Source organism: Artibeus jamaicensis, unplaced genomic scaffold, assembly GCF_021234435.1.
Source record: "Artibeus jamaicensis isolate MK-2021 breed Jamaican fruit bat unplaced genomic scaffold, CSHL_Jam_final contig_332, whole genome shotgun sequence".
Classification (NCBI taxonomy): Eukaryota; Metazoa; Chordata; class Mammalia; order Chiroptera; family Phyllostomidae; genus Artibeus; species Artibeus jamaicensis.
Genome location: NW_026521788.1, coordinates 23,656,568 through 23,679,346, shown reverse-complemented (window position 1 = coordinate 23,679,346; position 22,779 = coordinate 23,656,568). Strand labels below are relative to the sequence as shown.

The 22,779-nt window shown below is 38.8% G+C and overlaps 1 protein-coding gene across 4 annotated transcripts in view; it reads left to right on the top strand.

Annotated features, from left to right (window-relative positions):
* ASCC1 (activating signal cointegrator 1 complex subunit 1) overlaps nt 1-22,779 on the top strand; it is a 114,793-nt gene that overhangs the window by 28,319 nt on the left and 63,695 nt on the right. For all 4 annotated transcript variants that reach the window (XM_053663949.1, XM_037130555.2, XM_037130556.2 and 1 more), the window contains exon 6: nt 20,547-20,683. In XM_053663949.1, coding sequence (XP_053519924.1) covers nt 20,547-20,683 — 137 coding nt within the window. The remainder of the gene's footprint in view (nt 1-20,546; nt 20,684-22,779) is intronic.

Sequence of the window (22,779 nt, the reverse complement as noted above, 5' to 3'; positions counted from 1 at the left end):
TTTCCCCCTTCCTTTCTCCTTTCTGTCCTGTTCATATTGCTCAAGGTGGGTCTTAGATTTTAAACTATGGTGAAATATAGATATTCAGATATAGAAGGAATAGAATCCAAGTATTTTTGTGGGGCAGGGGGTAAGAATTGATTAAATTGATTTTTAAGAAGCAGGCTGTGAAGGTTAAGTAGATTCAGACTGGCCAACCATGAGCAGACAGTGCAGAATTGTGTGGCCCGTTTTGAAATGGCAGTCATGTGCTTGAATAAGGGCACATCTATTAGTCAGGTGTTTAAATACTGTATGTAAAATTAATAACCATCAGAGTATTTACTAAGTATTATTAGTAAAACATCAGGATATCTTTTTTCCCCTTAACATTTCACAGCAAGATGATTTTATTCTTAGTGGGAGTAGGTTTGTGTAGTAGATCAGGAACACTGAAATTTCAGTATGGGCTTGTAAATTTAGAGGATGCTGATAAGTTTTAAAATTATTTTAGCTTGCCTTCTGGCCAAGATGGAGGCATAGGTAGACATATTGTGCCTCCTTGCACAAGCAGAATTAAGGACAACAAAAATTTATAAACAAACTTCTAGTCAAGATAGAGGCATAAGTGGAAACATTGTACCTCTTGCACAACCAAATTTAAGGACAACAAAGATCTAGAAACAAAAACACAACCAAACAGACAGAAATTTGAACTGTACTGAAGTCCGACAACAACGAACCATTCATCCAGACTGGTAAGAGGGGCAGAGTTGGCCGGTGGAGAGGGGTGACGGCAGGAAAAAGTGGTGGCTGCCAGACTGACCCAGGCCCGCAGACAGTGGTTGGCAGATCCCATGCGCGGGGTGGCAGCAGGCAACCCAGTGAGGGCGCAAGGCAGCTGGCTGACCATGGACACACATTGGCATGCAGATAAACCAGGGAGGTTTCAAAAGGGTCAGTGAGACACACCATGCAACCCAGGGCCCCAGTGACAGGAAATAAAGCCTAAAAGCACCAATTGGAAACACTTTCAGGGGTTGAGGTGCAGAGAGAGGCACCCAGACAAACAGGAGAGTTTGTTGGAGAGACCCATACACAGGGTCCTAGAATGTACACAAGCCCACACACCCGGGAACCAGCACCAGAAGGGCCCAATTTGCTTGTGGAAAGCAGCAGAGGGGACCAAAAGCTGAGAGCGAGCCCAACAAACACCATTGCTCCCTCTCTGACCCCACCCCCACTCACAACCCACCCACTGGGTTGACCCACCCTGGTGAGCACCTAAGCTTTCACCCCTCATATGTGAACAGACCAAAACATTATGGCTCAAGCAGAAGAGCAGCTCAAAGCCCCAGAGCCAATACTTCTAAGCGACCAAGAGATAGCCAACCTATCAGATGCACAGTTCAAAACACTGGTGATCAGGATGGTCACAGAACTGGTTAATTTTAGTCACAAATTAGATGAAAAAATGAAGGCTACACTAAGTGAAATGAAGCAAAATGCACAGGGAACCATAGTGATGGGAAGAAAACTGGGACTCAAATCAATGGAGTGGACCAGAAGGAAGAAAAAAAATGACCAAACAGAAAAGAATGAAGAAACAAGAATTCAAAAAAAATGAGGAGAGGCTTAGGAATCTCCAGCACATCTTTAAACGTCCCAACATTCAAATTACAGGGATGTATCAGAAGGGGAAGAGGAAGAGCAACAAGTGGAGAAGTTCTTTGAACAAATAATAAAGGAGAACTTTCCCAATCTGGCAAAGGAAATAGACTTCCAGGAAGTCCAGGAAGCTCAGAGAGTCCCAGAGAAGGTGAACACCCAAGGAGGAACACACCAAGGCACAACATAATTACATTACACAAGATTAAAATGAAGAAGAGAATTCTAGAAGCAGCAAGAGATAAGGGGACAGTCACCTACAAAGGAGTTCCCATCAGACTGTCAGCTGCTTTCGCAAAAGAGACCTTATAGGCAAGAAGGGGCTGGAAAGAAGTATTCCAAGTCATGAAAGGCAAGGACCTACATCCAAGATTGCTCTATCCAACAAAGCTCTCATATAGAATGGAAGGGCAGATAAAGTGCTTCTCAGATAAGGTTAAGTTAAAAAAGTTCATCATCACCAAGTTCTTATTATATGAAATATTAAAGGGACTTATCTAAGAAAAAGAAGATAAAAATCATGAACAGTAAAAAGACAGCAAACTCATAGTTATTAACAACCACACCTGAAACAAAAGCAAACTAAGCAAACAACTAGAGCAGGAACAGAACCACAGAAACGGAGACAGATGGAGGCTTAGCAACAAAGGAGGAGGAGGAAGGAAGGGGGAAAAGGTATAGAGAATAAGTAGCATAGATGGTAGGTAGAAAATAGACAGGGGGAAGGCAAGAGAAGTGTGGGAAATGTAGAAGCTAAAGAACTTATGACATATGGACATGAAATAGAAGGGGGGAATGGTGGTGGGGGGTGTGCAGGGTGGAGGGGAATGAAGGGGGGAAATGGGACAACAATAATAGCACAATCAAAATATATTTTAAAATTATTTTATCTTGTAAATACCAATTTATTGAAGCCATTAATTTTTGGAATGTTACAAATATCTGGTATGTGACAAACAGATTATAATAAATTAGCCTTTTTTTCTGTGTATGGTGTGTGTGTGTACACTTTCTTACTTTTCTTTTGGCTCTCAACATGAGCTGCCAGGGAACAAATATTTGAATAATTACTTTCACTTGGCCAGAATGAGATTGGCCACTATGAATGTCATGCTGGCCTTAATCAGTACAAAGTACTTTCTTCCTGCTCTCAGGGAGACTCCATAGTGACATGGCCTCCTTCTTGCTTTTAAATCAGGTCCTGATAATACCAGGGAAATAAGCGCAGCATGAAAGAGTAAATAGGTAAGGGACCATTCTGTATTACCTATTATATGGAGGAAATATTTAGTGAATTTCATTCTGATGTAAGAATGACAGGCAGATGGCTGTAAAAACCTGTAGGCACTTTTCATTAGTATTTGGCATTTATTACCCCAGCTTAGGTGAGTTCCATTGTAGTGGCTTTGAAGAACACATATCTTGTTCATGGAAATAACAGTTGTTTCCTGAATTACTGACATTTAGTCTTATTTTGGTTCTTTGGAAACTCATTTGACATTTCTGACAGAGTTTCTTCATCTCTAAGATAGGAATGGTCTCTGCATTCTGTTTCTTGTAGGAAAAAGACGACTGACACCTCTTGATATAAGGCTGGCTCATGAATTTTTTAAACTTACATATGTATTTGTTATATATATAATCAAAGTAAAATTATGTTTTATATTTTTTGATTTAACATGTTTCATGTCAATACATATAAATCTAACCCACTATTTTTAATTGCTGTGAAGTATTCTATGAATGTACCCTAACTTTTCATTAATCCCCTATTAATGGAACATTAAAAGGAATTATTTCTGCTATTCATTATAATGTGTAATGTTTTATTCATTATAATGTATAATGAACATTTTTATACCTGCATCTTTCTGTCTTTGGCAGATGTTTTTTGGGGGATAAATTTCTTAGGAGTAAATTCTTAGAAGTAGAATACATAGGTTACGGAAATGTAAACTTTAAGTTTTTGATAATTTCTTTCATTGTATTTAAAAAATCAACTTTATTGAGTTATAATGTACATAGAGTACAAGGCACCTGTTTTAAGAGTACACTTGGCTGAGTTCTGACATATATACAGCAGTATAACAGCCACCAGAAGCAAGATATAGAACATTTCCATCACCCAGAAGTTCCTTGGTACCTCTTTGCAGTCAGTTTCTCTCTCTGCCCTCTACCAGTGATTCCGGGCAACCATTTAATCTGCTGTCTGGAACTATTAGACTTCCGCTTACCAGAATGTCCTATAAATACAGTATATAGCTCATGTGTTTTTTGCTCATGTTCATGTGTTTTTTGTTGTTGTTCAGCATAATATTTTTGAGAGTCATTCATGTTGGTGTGTATTATATTAGTTAATTTCTTTTTATTGCTGAATAGTATTTCTTTGCATGAATTTGCCAAAATTTGTTTATCCATTCAACTATTGATGGGTGTTTGGGTGATTTCTAATCTTTGGCTATTATAAATTAAGCTGCTGCAGCCTTGGCTAGTGTGGCTCAGTGGATTGAGTACCGGCCTGCAAACCTAAAGGTCGCTGGTTTGATTCCCAGTCAGGGCACATGCCTGGGTTGCAGGCCAGGTCTCCACTAGGGCGCATGTGAGAGGCAACCAATTGATGTATATCTTGCACATTGATGTTTCTCTCCCTCTCTTTCCCCCTCCGTTCTCCTCTCTCTAAGAATAAATAAATAAAATAAATAAAGCTACTACATGTAATTATTTGTGCAGAAATCTTTCTGTTAAATATATGTTTTTATTTTTCTTGGTCAAATACTTAGGAGTATAATTGTTGGATCAAATGCAGAGATATGTTTAATTTGTGGAAAACTCTAAGGGCTTTTACCAATGAGGTGAGCCTCTTCTACCACAAATGAATTATGAGAGTCTAGGCTGCACCACATTCTTGCCACCTTTTGGTGGTATCTCTTATTTTGACTTTTGCCACTCTAGCAGGCATGTTGTGGTATCTTGTTTTAACTTCAGGGGACGTATTTGGAGAGCTATGTCACCCCGCCTCCCCTGTATTTCTGAAACTGCAGATAGTACTGAACCCTATGTATACTGTTTTTTTTCTATACATACGTATAAGAAAGTTTACAGCTTTTCTTTGGCATATCCAGATTGCTAGCATCACTACTCCAGCACTTTGGGGCTTTTTAAATAAAATAAGTACTTGAATGCAAGCACTGTAATACTGTGACAGTTGATCCTGGTAACCAAGATGGTTACTAAGTGACTAATGGGTGGGTAACGTGTATGGTGTGGATAAGCTGGACAAAGAGATGATTCACGTCTCAGTTGGATGGAGCTAGAAGGGATGAGATTTCATTGCACTACTCAATGTGGAGAGAAAACATGGCATTTCCTACCATTCTGAGTGTCGCTTGTTTTTGGTTAATTAAGCATTTGCTAGGTTGTCACAGCTTCTTAACTGGTTTCTGGTTACTTTTTTCTAGTAGCTCTCAAAGCTACTTTGGTGTGCATGTTTATTGTTTATTTGGTGTTTCTGTGAGGTATTGAGGGCCTTGTTCTTTATTTTTTTAAATATATTTTATTGATTATGCCATTACAGTTGTCCCATTTCCCCCCCTTCATTCCCCTCCACACCACCCCAACATTCACCCCTTTAGTTCATGTCTTGGTGTCACAAGTTCTTTAGCTTCTACATTTCCCATACTATTCTTGCCTTCCCCCTGTCTATTTTCTACCTACTGTCTATGCTACTTATTCTTTATACTTTCTTCCCCCTTCTCTTCCTCCCACTCCCCTGTTGCTAACCCTCCATGTGACCTCCATTTCTGTTTTAGGTGTGGTTGTTAATAACTGTGACTCCCTCCTGATTTAGCTGTCTGCTTAGTTTGCTTTTGTTTTAGGTGTGGTTGTTAATTGTGAGTTTGCTGTCCTTTCACTGTTAATCTTCTTTTTCTTAGATAAGTCCCTTTAACATTTCGTATAATAAGAACTTGGTGATGATGAACTATTTTAACTTGACTTTATCTGAGAAGCACTTTATCTGCCCTTCCATTCTAAATGAGAACTTTGCTGGATAGAGCAATCTTGGATGTAGGTCCTTGCCTTTCATGACTTGGAATACTTCTTTCCAGCCTCTTCTTGCCTATAAGGTCTCTTTTTGCGAAAACAGCTGATAGTCTGATGGGAACTCCTTTGTAGGTGACTGTCCCCTTATCTCTTGCTGCTTCTAGAATTCTCTTCTTCATTTTAATCTTGTGTAATGTAATTATGTTGTGCCTTGGTGTGTTCCTCCTTGGGTGTTCACCTTCTCTGGGACTCTCTGAGCTTCCTGGACTTCCTGGAAGTCTATTTCCTTTGCCAGATTGGGAAAGTTCTCCTTTATTATTTGTTCAAAGAACTTCTCCACTTGTTGCTCTTCCTCTTCCCCTTCTGATACATCCCTGTAATTTGAATGTTGGGACGTTTAAAGATGTGCTGGAGATTCCTAAGCCTCTCCTCATTTTTTTTGAATTCTTGTTTCTTCATTCTTTTCTGTTTGGTCATTTTTTTTCTTCCTTCTGGTCCACTCCATTGATTTGAGTCCCAGTTTTCTTCCCATCACTATGGTTCCCTGTGCATTTTGCTTCATTTCACTTAGTGTAGCCTTCATTTTTTCATCTAATTTGTGACTAAAATTAACCAGTTCTGTGACCATCCTGATCACCAGTGTTTTGAACTGTGCATCTGATAGGTTGGCTATCTCTTGGTCGCTTAGAAGTATTGGCTCTGGGGCTTTGAGCTGCTCTTCTGCTTGAGCCATAATGTTTTGGTCTGTTCACATATGAGGGGTGAAAGCTTAGGTGCTCACCAGGGTGGGTCAACCCAGTGGGTGGGTTGTGAGTGGGGGGTGGGGTCAGAGAGGGAGCAATGGTGTTTGTTGGGCTCACTCTCAGCTTTTGGTCCCCTCTGCTGCTTTCCACAAGCAAATTGGGCCCTTCTGGTGCTGGTTCCCGGGTGTGTGGGCTTGTGTACATTCTAGGACCCTGTGTATGGGTCTCTCCAACAAACTCTCCTGTTTGTCTGGGTGCCTCTCTCTGCACCTCAACCCCTGAAAGTTTTTCCAATTGGTGCTTTTAGGCTTTATTTCCTGTCACTGGGGCCCTGGGTTGCATGGTGTGTCTCACTGACCCTTTTGAAACCTCCCTGGTTTATCTGGGTGCCAGTGTGTGTCCATGGTCAGACAGCTGCCTTATGTGCCTCATTGCGTGTGCTTGTTTTATCCCCGTGCCAGTGTCTGCCAACCACCACCTCTTTCTGCTGGGACCCTCTCTGCTGGCCACCAACTCTGACCCTCTTACCAGTCTGGATGAATGGTTTGTTGTTGTCGGATTTCGGTATAGTTCAAATTTCTGTCTGTTTGATTGTGTTTTTGTTTCTAGATCTTTATTGTCCTTAAATTGGGTTGTGTGAGGAGGTACAGTGTTTCCACCTATGCCTCCATCTTGGCCGGAATTATCAGGGCCTTGTTCCTATTTTCCATTATGCTGATGTTACTTTAAGTTTGGATAATTTCCAGGCATTATTTCCTCAAATATGTTTTCTCTTCTCCTTCTATAACTCTAATTACACATAAAAGGGAATCCCCCTCCCAAAACAGAATAACCTTATGGAGGGTGGGCCCCTTGTAGTACTGGCTTCACCTGTGAGGTAAGTTTTCCAGGAACCCGTCTGTATCAGTGTACTAGCTGGTGTTTTGAAAGGTTGTGATCCTCTTCAGTGAGTTTTTTTTTTTTTTTTTGAGGACTGTTTCAGTGTGTTTGCTCATTTCATGATGAGTGATTTACCAGTGCACCTGCCCATACCTAGCTGAGTGTGCAGCAGTTTTTGACCAAAAAACAGCATGGCTGCTTACCAGATCTCACCCCCAGAGACTTTTTATTGTTTCCCTTGGTGAAAAAAGTCCCCAAAGTGAAATGTTTTGCTAATGTGGAAGAGGCAAAACAAAAAAATGGCAGAAGCACTAAAAAGCATCAAAATTAACAGGTTAAAAAAGTGTTCTGAGCAGAGGAAAAAAATCTCTATAGATGTATTGCATCAAATGGTGAGTGCTTTGAAGGTGACTGATACTTAAATATGTAAGAATAAATACACAATTTTTATACATAAATTCCAGGTTTCTTGGCCCCCCCCCAGGTTTATTAGACTGCTGCACAGGTTACAGAAGCTGTTCATTTGTTTTACAGACTTCATTTTAGTATTCCTGCTTCATTTGAATAGTTTAGTAGCTATATGTCTTTAAGGTCACTGTTTTTTTTAAAGTTTGTAATCTGTTGTTAATTCCTTCCAATAGAATTTCCCTTTTTGCTCTTATTTTTTATCTTTTGAACTTCTACTTGTTTCTTTTTTTTGTATCTTTTCCTTTCCTCAGTATCTTCATGTTTTCCTTAAAATAGTTTTCTTCTTTATAATAGCTATTCTAAAGTCATTGTTAATTGTATAATATAGTAATATTCTAGATAAATTACTATTGACTGATTTTTATTTTTTACCTGTTTATGGGTCACATTTTTATGCTTCTTCTAAGCCTGGTAATTTTTTATTGGATGCTGAACATTGTGAATTCACTTTGTTTTGAGCAAATTTTGTTTTTTCTCTTTAAAGACTTTTAAATTTTGTTCTGGAAAATAATTACTTATGGGTTACCATAATCATTCCAATGCTTGTCTGTTAAGGGCAGATCTAGAATATTCTTTACTCTAGGACTATTTTAGCCTTTCTATTAAAGTGTGTTTCTTCTGGAATTTATTTAGTCCTCTTTGTATTCAAGAGTGGTTTCTACAGTCTGGCTCTTGGGAACTTGAGTGTTTACCTGCTGTTTGAGTTTTGGGTCTTACTTGGCTTACTGCTCTCCGGTAGTTGTTCTTTATCTGGTTTTGTGGTTTTACTCTATTCATGTGCAGATTGTTTTTCAGCCAAAATTTCAAAGAGAGCTAATGCAGATTTCTAGAGCCCTTTTGTATGTGTGTTTTCTTTTTCATGTTGCAAAAGTTTACTTAAATAAAAGCACTAAATTTTTAAAATTCTGAATGGATAGCAACATCCCCAAGTTCTTTTCAGTCAATATACAATTGATTAATCTGAAATTTTTTGGCATTTCTCTGCTCTACAGGGTTTCATATTTTTTCCATAATACTCATTTAGGTAGGGAAATCCTCTCCAATCCAGAGTTCTGGTCTAATTGTTATGGGAGAAACTCTTAGAAACTTGGTTCTTCTGGCCAGTGCAGTAGAGAATTACAGATCAAACCGTTGGCTGGTGTAGCTCAGGGGATGGAGAGTGGGCTGGTGAACCAGAAGATCCTGGTTCGATGCCCAGTCAGGGCACATGCCTGGGTTGCAGGCCAGTTCCCAGCAAGGGATGCACTAGAGGCAACCATACATTGATGTTTCTCTCCTCTTCTCCTTCTCCTCTAAAAATAAGTAAATAAGATCTTAAAAAAAAAAAATTACAGATCAGCAAGTTTATTAGCATGCAAATAGGGTTTATTGGTGATCCATTCTCATGGAAGAGAACAGGCCTAGTTAAGGTGGGGTGGGGGGATTCAGGGCAAAGCAGGATAAGGGGAACAAAAGTAAGGGCACCCAGAGGCTGGGTGGCCTGCGGGTAGGCGGTCAGAGAGCCAAGAGTGCCAACTCCAGAGTCCTCAGTTCTGAGGACTAGTTGGTAAGATGAGGAGTAAGTGGGCTACATATTGATTGACAGGTAAAGGTTTTGCCAGCTTTGGGTGGGGGTGGCATGTATAACCAAAGCTGTTAATGGGCTTCTTCCTTTGGGCATGACAGGACCTTTCTGGCCTTTCAGGCCTTGGGATGAAAGCACAGTTTCAAAGGCTTTCTTTCCCAGATAGTGGAGAAGATGCACAGAATTTCAAGGATGGCCCTCCTTCCATGTTAGCATGGTGTGTGTGTGCGTGTATTTTTAAAGATTTTTAAGATTACTTTAATTAATTTATTTTTAGAGGGAGGGGAAAGGGAAGGTGAAAGAGAGAAACATCAATGTGTGATTGCCTCTCGTGCACCCCCCGTTGGGGACCTGGCCTACAACCAAGACGTGCTCTGCCTGGGAATCAAACCAGCAAACCTTGGGTTTGCAGACTGGCACTCAGTCCACGGAGCCACACCAGTCAGGGTAGCGTGGTGTTTTCTGTGATGTTGGGACACCTGGCAAGATTATGGACCAGGCTTAGGACTGTTGAGTTAGTGGGTGACGTTTCTCCCTCTTCCTCCTGCCGTGGTTTGCTATCTGTCCTGCCAAACATAATAACAAAATGGGACATTCCCTGGAGCTCTTAAATTTTGCCTTGGCATTTCTAAATTCCAGTTTTTGTCACCTCAACTCACAGAACTCTGGTCTGGACTCTGTGTTCCCCACTCTGTGCAACTGTCTAGAAATTGTCACTGTTCACAAAGCTTGGATGGGGCTCACAGTCCAGCACAATGTTTCCAATATCTGAAGACATTTGTTTTATATATTTTACAAGTTTTCTAGTTATTGAGAGCAGGAGGGTAAGTCCTATAGGAGTTAATTCTTCGTGGGCAAAAGGAAGACATTCTCATCCATTTAAAATTGATATGTAATTTGTATATCGTAAAATTTCCACATTTAAAGCATATAGTTCAGTGGTTTTTAGTATATTCACTACTTTGTGCAACCATTGCCACTAATTCCGGGATAACTGTACAGGCCCCAAAAGAAACCCCATACGCATTTAGGGCTGTCACTCCCCATTTCCCCTTCCCCTGTCCTAACAACCACCAATTTAATGTCTATCTCTGTGAGTTTGCCTGTTCTAAATATTTTATGTACATGGAATCATAGGAAATGTGGTGTTTGTGCCTGGCATCTTTCACTCATAATAGGCTCTAGTTTATCCATGTTTGTCATGGAACACTGCTTCATTTCTTTTTAATTGCCCAGTAATATTCCATTGTGTGGATATATAACATTTTATTTCATTGTGTAGAATATATAATGTTTATCTTTTCACTTGATTAACATTTAGGTTGTTCCCATGTTTGGGTTCTTATGAATAATGCTGCTACTCGTAAACTTTTTCTTCTAATAATTTGTAATATTGTAAATAGGGCTGAGTTTATCACTGTTTTTATTTACTTAGTCAACATTGAGAAATATATAAAAAGCAAATAATTATCAAGCAGTTGCGTTGTGGTAGACAGTGTTCTGAGTGCTTCCTGTGTTTATTTTATTTAATCTTCAGTCTGTCCCTATCAGACAGATGTTGACGTTCCATTTTACTGAAGTAGAAGTTGAAGCCCAAAATACTGCAGCTTCCTTCCTTTTTATTCTTTTTCTGTGAATTTATCCTTCTTATGTCAAATATATGAAGTCCTTTTGGGATTTTTGTGGTGAAAGATGAAAAGAAGGGTGCATTAATTTACCTTTGTACCCTACCCTACCCTATTGTATTAGTTTTCTATTTCTGCATAGTAATTTACCTCAATTTTAGCAGCTTTAACAACACCCATTTATTATCTCACAGTTCTGTAGTATTTGTAGATCAGAAGACCTGGTGGGCTCAGCTGGGTACTCTGCATAGAGTCTCCGGAGGACGAAATCTAGGTGTTGGTGAGACTGATCTCTTACCTAGGTGCCTTGGGGAAGAACCCACTTCATTCAGATTGTTGGCAGAGTTCAGTTCCTGTGGCTGTTGGTCTGAGGTCCCAGCTTCCTTTACAGGTGGCCCCTTTGGCTTTGGTTAAAACTTTCTTGTACTTAGAATCTCTGATTTCTATCACCAGCCAGAGAAAACTCTGCTCTCTAAAGAGATCATGTGTGTAATCAGGCTCATGATGATAATCTATCTTCGTATGTTAAGGTTGACTGTACCGTATAACAGTATAATCACAGTGGTGATGTCTCATCATTTTCACAGTTTCCACCCACAATCAAAGGAAGAGATTATACAAAAGTTATGGTCATTCTTAGAATTCTGCCTGCTATCACAGTTAATTTTCATTTTAAAACATTGTTGTGAAGGTCACATTTTTAATACAGCAGACAAGTTTGTACTCCCAGGTCTCATCCTGAACTTCCTTCACATTTTTTAAATTTAATTTTAATTTTGATTTTTAGAGAGAGGGGAAGGGAGGGAGAAAGAGAGGGAAACGTTGATATGAGAGAGAAACATGGATTGGTTGCCTTCTGTGCAATCCCCTACCAGGGACTGAACCTGCAACCCAGGCAAATGCTCTGACCAGGAGTCAAACCTTTCAGTTTGTGGGATGATGCCCAACCAGCTGAGCCACGCTGGCTGGGGCACCCTCACTCTTTCTTGAACATCTCTTTTCTGCCCTTAAAATAGTTGACCTCTTGCCCTGGCTGGGTAGCTCAGTTGGTTAGAGCGTCTTCCTCATTTGGTGAGGTTGTGGGCTCCATCTCTGGTCAGGGCACGTAGAAACAACTAATGAATGCATAAATATGTGGAACAACAAAATCGATGTTTCTGTCTGTGTGTCTCCCTCCCTAAAAAAAAAATAGTTGGTCTCTTTTCTCTATTTTTCTCTGTTTGGGCATGCTTGTCTTTGAACTCACCCTTGACTGCCCAAGGAAATGTGAATTTACATTTTAGAATAGCATTTCCTGAAATCACCTTCCTTTGTGCTAATCAATTATATAAGAAATGTTTGACTGCAGACATTATCACCATCATCCCTGAGTGTAGGATTTAGCTACTCACAGGCATCAGCAAGGTATTTCTTATCTGTGTGATCTGCACATACACTGCACCTTATTTTTTTCACTTTCCTCTCTTATATTAAGATTCAAAGATGTCTTACTGTCTGCTAGTTCAAGAAGTATGTTAAAACCCTGTATATCTCTCAATCATTCTATAGCTAATAAAGCTGCTATAATTCCATTTTACCTCACAGCAGGGTTCAGTAAAAAGCATATCAGTAATGAAAAATGAATCAAAGCTGTGTTTGGTGGAGCATTCTGAAGGCTTATATATCTGTCTAAAGCAGTGGGATTTTTCAGGCTACCTGGAGAATCCAATAGGTTGTAACTTCAGAAACGACAGAATTCTGCTCATACTCTATGTGAAGGCCAACACTGGGAAGAAATGGCTAATGGATTTGGGGTCTCCCCTTAGTTTTTCTTCATTTAGTAGTATTCACTGAAGAAGAAAACTTATTTATAAAAAAAGCTTTAGTGTATACTTTAGGATTATTTTTTTAAGGTTTTATTTATTTATATTTAGAGAAGGGGAGGGAGGGCGAAAGAGAAGGAGAGAAATATCAATGTGTGGTCACCTCTCATATGGCCCCCACTGGGGACCTGGCCTGCAACCCAGGCATGTGCCCTGACTGGGAATCGAACTGGTGACCCTTTGGTTTGCAGCCCATGCTTAATCTGCGGAGCTATGCCAGACAGGGCTAATTTAGGGTTCTTAATGTACAAGAAGAGTTATGGGATTTATAGTTATAAATTTTCCCAAGTGACCTGTACCACTCGGGAAACCCAGAGCCTGTGCACCCAGTGGACAGGTATAGACCACATTGGAGTCCCACCATCCTGCCCCTGCACTCCTGATGATACATGCAGGGCAGAGGTTGGTGATAAGTGTTCACAGCCAATCCTTGCAGCTGACTGGGCTGGGTAAGTCCTTCCCATTGACCTGCCAACAGCAATCAAAGCTCAACTACAAGAGGAGGGTGTGCTCAGCCAAATGAAGGGTGCACCTCCAGTATCCAGCTTAGGTAACAGGGGCGGCTGTGCCACCAGACCCAAGGGGACACCTACTAAATTAGGCCACACTACCAAGACATGAAGTCAAAGTAGCTCTACCTAATACATGGAAACAAACATGTCTGCCAAAATGAGGAGACAAAGAAACAGGGCCCAAATGAAAGAACAGGTCAAAACTCCAGAAAAAGAACGGAAACAAATGGACATAAACAGTCTATCAGATGCAGAGTTCAAAACACTGGTTATATAACAGTGTGCAAGGAACTTAGGACTTCAGCAGCATAGAAATGATCCAGTCAGAAATGAAGGATACACTAACTGAAATAAAGAACACTTTATAGGGAAACAGCAGCAGAGGTGATGAAGCTGAGAATCAGTCAAAGTTTGGAACATAAGGAAGCAAAAAGCAATGAATCAACAAGAAGAAGACAAAAGAATCCCCCAAAATGAGGATAGTATAAGCAGCCTCTGGGACAACTTTAAGAGGTCCAACATTCACATCATAGGGGTGCCAGAAGGAGAAGAGGAAGATCAAGAAATTGGGAATCAGTTTGAAAAATGTAATGAAAAAAAACGTCCTCAATTTGGTGAAGGAAATAGACATGCAAGTCCAGGGAGCACAGAGAGCCCTAATTATGATGGATGCAAAGAGGCCCACTCCAAGACGCATCATAATTAAAATACCAAAGGTTAAAGATAAAGAGAGAATCTTAAAAGCAGCAAGAGAAAAGCACTTAGTACCTACAGAGGAATTCTCAAGACTTTGAGCTGATTTCTCAAAAGAAACTTTGAAGGCTAGAAGGGGTTGACAAGAAATATTCCAAGTCATGAAAAGCAGGGACCTACAGCCAAGATTGCTCTACCCAGCAAAGCTATCATTTAGAATCAAAGGGCAGAGAAAGAGCTTCCCAGACAAGAAAAACTAGAGTTCATCATCTCCAAACCATTATTATATGAAATGGATATGGAATCATGGATATGGAGAGTGTTTTGCTACTTGAGGGGAGTGTGGGGAAATGGGTGAAGAGGTGAGGGGATTAAGAAGTACAAATAGGTAGGGACAGAATAGCTATGGGGATCTAAGGTAAGTATAGGAAATGTAGTAGTCAAAAAACTTAATATGCATGACTCAAGGACTTGAAAATGGAGTGGGGATTGCCCAGGGGAGTGGAGGGTGCTGGCAAAGGGGGGCCAAGGAGGGAAATTGAGACAACTGTAATAGCATAATCAATAAAATATAATTTTATAAAAAGTGTAATCAGTGAAGGGCCAAGTGATGATGTGGTGATTGTTAGTGGTAAATCATGAAGCTGTAGAGGTTTAAGGTTTTGCACCTGGGACTTCTGAGCTAAGGATGTGACTTTGAACTCTGAGCTGTTGTTTTGGCCTACATATATGCTTTCTGTGCAGGTAGCTTTTGCATGCATTTTTTCCTTGGATGAGACCTTATTTAACAAAGAAACTCAGGCTTACTAATGTGACTTAGAAACACTTTTTTTTTTTTTTTTTTTTTACATCTAGACAAACTGCCCCAGGGAACTTCTGTTACAATACTCTGCTTTTCCTTGGTGGATGGAAGGTCACTACCATTAGAATTTTCAGGCGCCAGCCTGGTTAGCCAACCTAATGGAGTAAAATAGTTCCAGCTCTGAGTAATGGGGAACTTGGAGCAGTGCCCAGTGTAATTGAACTCCTGGAGTAGAAAGTTTGATGTTTGTCTTAATTCATTTCAAAGAAGAAGCTTGTGGAAGGGAATGTGCTATATTCCAAGAAAAATGGTGTCTCCAGAGATTCATGTCATTGCCATGAAGATTATTTGGTTCTACATTCATTTTAGAGAATTCGGTAAGAGAAAAGTTTTTCTTAGTAGACAGCATTGCTAGGCAGGGTAAAATTTAGGGTGTTTCCCATTTATTAAAATACTACCTAGGGTTACATATAGATTATATGATCTCCAGCACACTGAAAAGACTATGAACTCTTATGATTTAGATTCCCCCAAAATACTACAGATTAGGTGGCCTGTGGGGTACCCATCTGTTCTGGTTCCTGCCCTTTTGTGTCCTGCTTTGTTTTTCAGTATTCATTGTTTTCTTATCAAGCGAACTCAGGTTGACTAAAGTAGTGTGGTCCCAAAGAGTAAGTTAAGGAAAGAAAAGTTCTAGAGGTTCCTCTTTCCAGATAGTAAGATAATAAATTTGAGTAGTTTTAAAACCACTAAGTTCGTGGTAATTTGTTATAGCAGCAATAGGATATTAATAATTTTAAACTCACAGAAAAGTTATGAAACTATAGATAATATCCTTTACTCATATTCACCTATTAATATTTTACTCTATTTGTTTTAGCATTTTTTTTGTCTTTTCTTTCTTTCTGAACCAGTTCAGAGTGTATTGTATATGTTATGGCCATTTACCCTAAATACTTTGATATATATTTCCTATGAAATCATTATTTCTAAAAACATAATAGCTACATAGTTATCAGCTTTAATAAATGTAGGTAGCATGGATACTTTTATCTATGTTTTGCCATCTATACCCTAATTGTGTCCACACAGCATTTTCCCCTCTGACACAGAACCCAGACTGGGACTAGGTATTGAATTTAGTTGTCATGTCTCTTAAGTCTCTCTGGATCTGGACCATTTCCACAGCCATTCTTTGTCTTTCTTGATACTGACTTTATTTATTTATTTTAGATAGAATGTTTCTTTAATAAATAATAAGTTTAAAAAAATAGAATGCTCATTTGAGGTCTGTCTGGTGTTTCCTTATGAGTAGACTGAGGTTATGCATTTCTGGCTAGAACATTGCATAAGTGATGATGTATCTTTCTCAGCACACCTCTTCTAGAGATGATGTCCTTTGTTAGTAATGTTAATTTTTACATCAGCCAGTCCAGGTGTGATTGATTTCTTCTATGTGTAGTTGCTATTATTTTTTCATACAACCAGTAGGCAGTCTGTTGAGAGACATTTAAGACTATGCAAAGATTCAGCTTCTCAACAAAATCTCCCTTTGGATTTAACATCCTTTGATGATTCTTTCCTGAACCAATCTTTGCTTTGATGGTTACAAACTTACGATTTTCTAACTTGTATATTGTCGTCATATTTACCAGTTACAATTCAGTGTTATACTGTAAGAAACAGTGTTCTCTTCTTCTCATCTATTATTGGTAAAGAGTTGTGCATTCCTATTTTTTTTAGTAGTTTATAAATTATTACTCTTCTTAATTATTTTAATGTGCAAATTCTTCCTTGTTTAACCAGTAGGGGGCCCTTCAAGCGGGTTTCTGTGTTGGTGACATGCCTTCCTTCCATACCCCACCACCATTACTCCTGTACTTTCTGGCATAATAAGCTGTTCCAGGCTTATCTTGTACTTCCCTGACCCAGCCCTGGACTTAGCCATTCCTCTAAGAACCCAGGTTCCATTTTGTGGGAAATGGTTTTAGAGACCAAAATGGTGCTAGGTGTACTCAAAATATTTACTGCTAGGACAGAGCTGGAAAATATATGTATGCCAAAAATAATAATATATATATATGTGTGTGTGTGTATACATATATATATATATATATATATATATATATATATATATTTGTGCATATACAGTGGTATATATGTGTGTGTGTGTGTGTATATATATATATATATATATATATATATATATTTGTGCAGTTATCCCTCAGTATCTAGCATTTGTCCCTCAGTAACCAGGATTGGTTCCACTACCCCCTGCAGATACCAGAATCCAAGAATGCTCAAGTCCCTTATATAAAATTAGAATTTGCATATAGTCCATATGCCTACAGGCTACAGTGGGGTGGGTCTACATATTACTTCATTTGTGTGGAGTCAGCCTAGTGCTTGGTGTGTGACAAATTGAAGTTTTGCTTTTTGGAACTTTCTGAAATCTTTCTTCCAAATGTTTTTGATCTGCAGTTGGTGGTTGAATCCACAGATATGACACTCACAGATACAGAGTGCCAAATGTATATATGTTAGAAGTCAAGAGTTCACAAAGATATCTTCGATTGCACTCCATCCCACAGCATTCTTTCTTTCCCTCCTGCATTCCATAATTTTTAAAATAGATTTTATTTATTTATTTTTACAGAGAGGGGAAGGGAGGGAGAGAAACATTGATGTGAGGGAGAAATATTGATAAGTTGCCTCTCGTATGTGCCCTGAGTGGGAATCCAGCCAATGACGTTTTGCTTTGTGGAATGGCGCTGAAGCAACTGAGCCATGCTGGTCAGGGTGCCCATTCCATATTTTTATGTTTCTCTTTATACAATTGCTGAATCCTATAATACATCTAAAAAAAACCCAACTGAGATATATAGTCAGATTTTGTGTTTTTAAGTTACTTGGATTAGTTCTTTTTTAAACCCCCTGTAGTATAGATTTGGTATTTATTTGAAATGCAGGTTGGTTAATTTTTAGTTTGCTTCCAACATTTTGTTTTTTTCCTCCTTCCCATCCTTGTTAATAATTTTATTTTGAATCTGTAGAGTATCAACATGCTTCCAAAAATCAAAACTGTAAAAAGGGCATATTCAGAAGAAGTGGAGCATGTTCCTGAGTCCCTTGTACCCTGTTCTCCTTATCCCTTGTAGGTAACCAACTTCATTGCTTTTTGGTTTATATGTCCTGTGTTCCTTTTAGTAAAGATAAATAGGTATGTGTATGTTTTCTTATTTTCCCTTCTTTTTTACACAGATAATAGCAAACTATATGCTCTTGTGCACTGTCCTTTTTTCACTTGCCATTATGCCCTGAAAAGTTCCTTTATATCAATTTACACATGTGTTTATATATAGTTTTCAGCCAATCTTCTGTACTTGGACGTTTAGATATTTTCCAGTAATGCTCCAGTCACTAACCTTGTGCATAGGTGTTTCATATTGTTGAAAATACATCCTCGGGATAAATTCCCAGAAGAGGGATTGCTCGGTGTATTAGACACTTGGGCTGCTATAACAGAATGCCACAGACTGAGTGGCTTAAACAACAGAGATCTTTTTTCTCACAGTTCTGGAGGCTTGAAGTCCAAGATCAAGATGCTGGCAGGGTTTTTTTCTGATGAGACCTGGCTTGCGGACATCTGCCTTTTTGTTGTGTCCTTACATGGTGTTTTCTCTGTGTGCTTATGCTCCTCTTTTTATAAGGACACTAGTCCTAGGCATGTGCCTTGACCAGGAATCTAACTCGTGACCTTTCATGTTGCGGAATGACATCCAGCCTATAGAGCCACACTAGCCAGGGTGGATTTCTGATCTTAGTTAAAAAGCCTTTGTCTATATTCAAGTTAAAGAGGAATTCATCTTGTTTTCTTTTTGTACTTGTATAGTTTCATTTTTTACATTTTAGTCTTTGATTTGGAGTTGATTCTTGTGTGCGGTGGAAAGAATAGATATAATTGTATTCTTTTTCGAAGGATCCGTCCAATTGCCCCAACATAATTTATTAAGAAAAACCATATTTGAGCCCTGGCTGGTGTAGCTCAGTGGATTGAGCGCAGGCCTGGGAACCACACGATTACGGTTCGATTCCCAGTCAGGGCACATGCCTAGGTTGCAGGTCAGTTCCTAGCAGGGGCCAGTTCCCAGCAGGGGACACATGAGAAGCAACCATACATTGATATTTCTCTTCTCTCTCCTTCCCTTCCCCTCTAAAGATAAATAAATTAATTAATTAAAAAAAAGAAAGAAAAACCATATTTGCCTAAGTAATTTCAGATACCAGTTTAATCATCTACAAAGATCTCTGTGTACATAGTGTTTTTAACATTATAGGTTGAAAGACCTTTGTCAAAGTCATCAAAAGGAAAGATCAACTGAGGGATGATCACTCTTTTTCTTTCCATTATCAGTATCCAAATATCCAATTTATTTCAGTAGATTTGTTTTCACTGTATTATTATTATTATTATTATTACTTTCAATTTGAGTGCACATTCACTATTATTTGGTATTAGTTTTGGGTAAACAGCACAGTAGTTAGACAGTTATATACTTTATAAGGTGTTCTCCCTCCCCAATATTTCAGGCTCCCACTTTGCACCATGCGTAGTTATTACAATATTATTGACTGCATTCCCTATGCTGTACTTTACATCCGTGTGACTATTTTGTGACTACGAGCTTGTACTTCTTAATCCCTCCACCTTTTTCACCCAGCCCTTCAACATACCCCACTTTGGCAACCGTCAGTCTGTTCTCTGTATGAATGTTTTTATTTTGTTTGTTCATTTATTTTACTTTTTAGATTCCATGTATAAGTGAAGTCATATGGTATTTGAAGAGATGAACACTCTTAAATTATTCTGTGAATAACTCTCAGCAGGTTGAATTCTAGGTAAAAACTTTCTTCAGGATTTCTTGGATACTCTTAAAAGAAAAGGCATGCATACACATGTTTATGTTTAACAGCTTTGTTGGGGTATAGTTTACATACCAAAAAACTACCCTGGCTGCGTAGTTCAGTCAGTTGGAGCATTGTCCTGGTACACCAAGGTTGTGGGTTTGATCGTTGGCATGTACTCTCTTTTTCCCTCTTCCTCTCTCTCTCACTTAAAAAAAAATCAGTAAATAAAAAAATTTAAAAATACACCTATCTTAAGTGTGCAATTCAGTTTTCAGTAAATTGACAGAGTTGTGCAGCCTTTGCCATAATCCAGTTTTAGAACATCTCTATCAATCAAAAAAGATTTATCCTGCCTGTTTGCAGTCCTCTCCTGGACCCCAAGTAACCATTAATCTTTCAGTCTCCATAGATTTGCCTTTTTTTTATCCATTTCACATAAATGAAATCATATAATGCATCATTTTTTGCATCTGGCTTTTTTTGCTTAGCTAATGTTTTTGAAGTTTATCTATATTGATACATGTATTAGTAGTTCATGACTCCATTTTGATTTAATGTCTGTATATAATATGAAGTAGGAATTTAACTTCATTCTTTTGCATTGTTTTGCAACTGATATTCAGTTGGCCCGGCATCATTTGTTGAAGAGAATCTTCTTTCTTCATTAAATTGTCTTGGCATCCTGGTTGAAAATCAGTTTCTTATATATAAATGTGTGGATTCATTTCTGAACTCTAAATGTTATTCCTACCATTTATTTTTGTATTGGCTGAGTTTCTTATTTTTCTCCCTTTGATAACAGGATCGTGGAGTTGATAGCAGTATTTTCCAGAATCCAAAAAAACTTCACCTAACGATTGGGATGTTGGTACTTTTGAGTGAGCAAGAGATCCAGCAGACATGTGAGATGCTAAAGCAGTGTAAAGAGGACTTCATTGAGTGAGTAATGCACAGGAGTGGGGAAGGGTGGGTGCCTGTACTGGTCTAGAGAACTGGGTGACATGGGAACAAGGTTGTTGACTCACCCATTTGTAACACTTCACACTGGACCATTGTCTGAAAGATTTAAAGTGGATTTAAAGCATATATTTATACATTTTTATGGAAAGCCTCTACCTTAACTTATACTAGTTCAGTGGGCAAATTTTGCTTTTAATAGGACGTGCCATTATTTCTCCAAAGGGAAATTCTCTTTATTATCTGTCAAAGAGTATAGGTTACTGTATTAGTTTTCTGTGTGTCTGTAACACATTACTACAAGGTTGGTGGCTTAAAATAATACAAATTTCATAGTTCTATGGGGCAAAAGTCTGATAGGGTTTTACTGTGCTAAAATCGAGGTATGGCAGGTTGTGTTCCTTTTCGGAGACTCTAGGGAAGAGAATCTGTTTCCTTGCCTCTCGGGTCCAGCTTCTAGGGGCCACACACATTCCTTGGTTAATGGTTTCCTTCCTTTGTATCAGCAGTTGCAACATCACGTCTCTCTGACCTTTTTTCTGTTGTCACATCTCTCTCTAGCCACAGCAGGGAAAGGTTCTCTGCTTTTAAGGACTCCCTTTGATTTGAGTCCACCCAGATAATTCAGGATAATCTCTCCATTTCAAACTGATAACCTAAATCACATCTGCAAAAGTCTCTGCCATGCCAGGTAGTGTGTTTACAGATTCCAGACAGTGGAATGTGGGCATCTTTGGAGAGCCATTATTCTGCTTACTGCACTAGCTCAACACTATAACATGCTCCTCTAAGAAAGTCTTCAGGTATCTCAGAAATGCAGGCTTTCACTTTCTTTTTTTATTATTACAGGTGATTTCGTGTGAGTCATAGTGAGGATACCAAAAACTACCCAAGCAAATGTTTTGACTCAGAGAAAGCATTGTTGTTCTAGGTCCTGAGTTGTCATTCTTTTTACTGTAAAATTTTAATTTACACATACATCTGACCTAACAGAATTTTTAAAAAAGATTTATTTATTTATTTTTAGAGAGGGGAAGGGAGGGAGATAGAGACGGAGAGAAATCTCATTGTGTGGTTGCTTCTCACACACCCCCTACTGGAGACTTGGCCCGCAATGCAGGCATGTGCCCTGACTAGGAATTGAACCAGCGACCCTTTGGTTCACAGGCCAGCACTTAAGCCACTGAGCCATATCAGCCAGGGCACTAACAGATTTATTTTAAAGAAGCATCTCTTCCTCCCTTTCACTTTACTCCTTTTACTTAGAATTGATGAAGAATAAGAAAATTTGAAGACTGAGTCACTTGAATAGTTTTGTTTTTTAAAAAATCTATGAATACTATTCAGGTCCCATACTGTTGTATCATTGCCTTGTAGAAATGGATTTTCTGGTTCATTGGGTAAAACAACATAAAAGGAATAAAAATTTTTCTCTAGTTATGTTGTATATGAAACTGTAATACAGTGACTCACTTGTGGGCTACTTCTTTCCATTAATTGTTTTGAAGACAAAATATTTTTCTTTTCCTTTTTTTTTAAGATTTTATTTTATTTGTTTATCTTTAGAAGGGAAGGGAAGGAGAGTGGTAGAGAAACATCAATGTATGGTTGCCTCTCATGCATCTCCTGCTGGGAACTGGCCTGCAACCCAGGCATGTGCCCTGGCTGGGAATCAAACCTCAATCCTCTGGTTTGCAGTCCCACACTCAGTCCACTGAGCTACACCAGCCAGGGTGCGAAGACAAAATATTTTTCTTGAGCAAAATCATAAGCTGATTTGGTTTGTAGTCTGCCTGTTCTTTGTGAACCTCAAACAGCAAAGAATACTTCTTTCTCTCATTTGTTCAGTAATGAATATAACTGTTCTCTCACGATCTTACCTGAAATACAAAATAATTTGGTGTTTTTTGTTAGATATGTACAATTTTCCTTGCATAAAAGAAAACTTGATATTTTACCTTACAAAGCAGAGCAATTTAGAATGAGTTCTGACACTTTAAATTATACCCAGGTCACTTTTTGCTAAACGAAAGTGAAAGCTGCTACATTTTCTTGACTGCCATTGGGATAATCCTGCT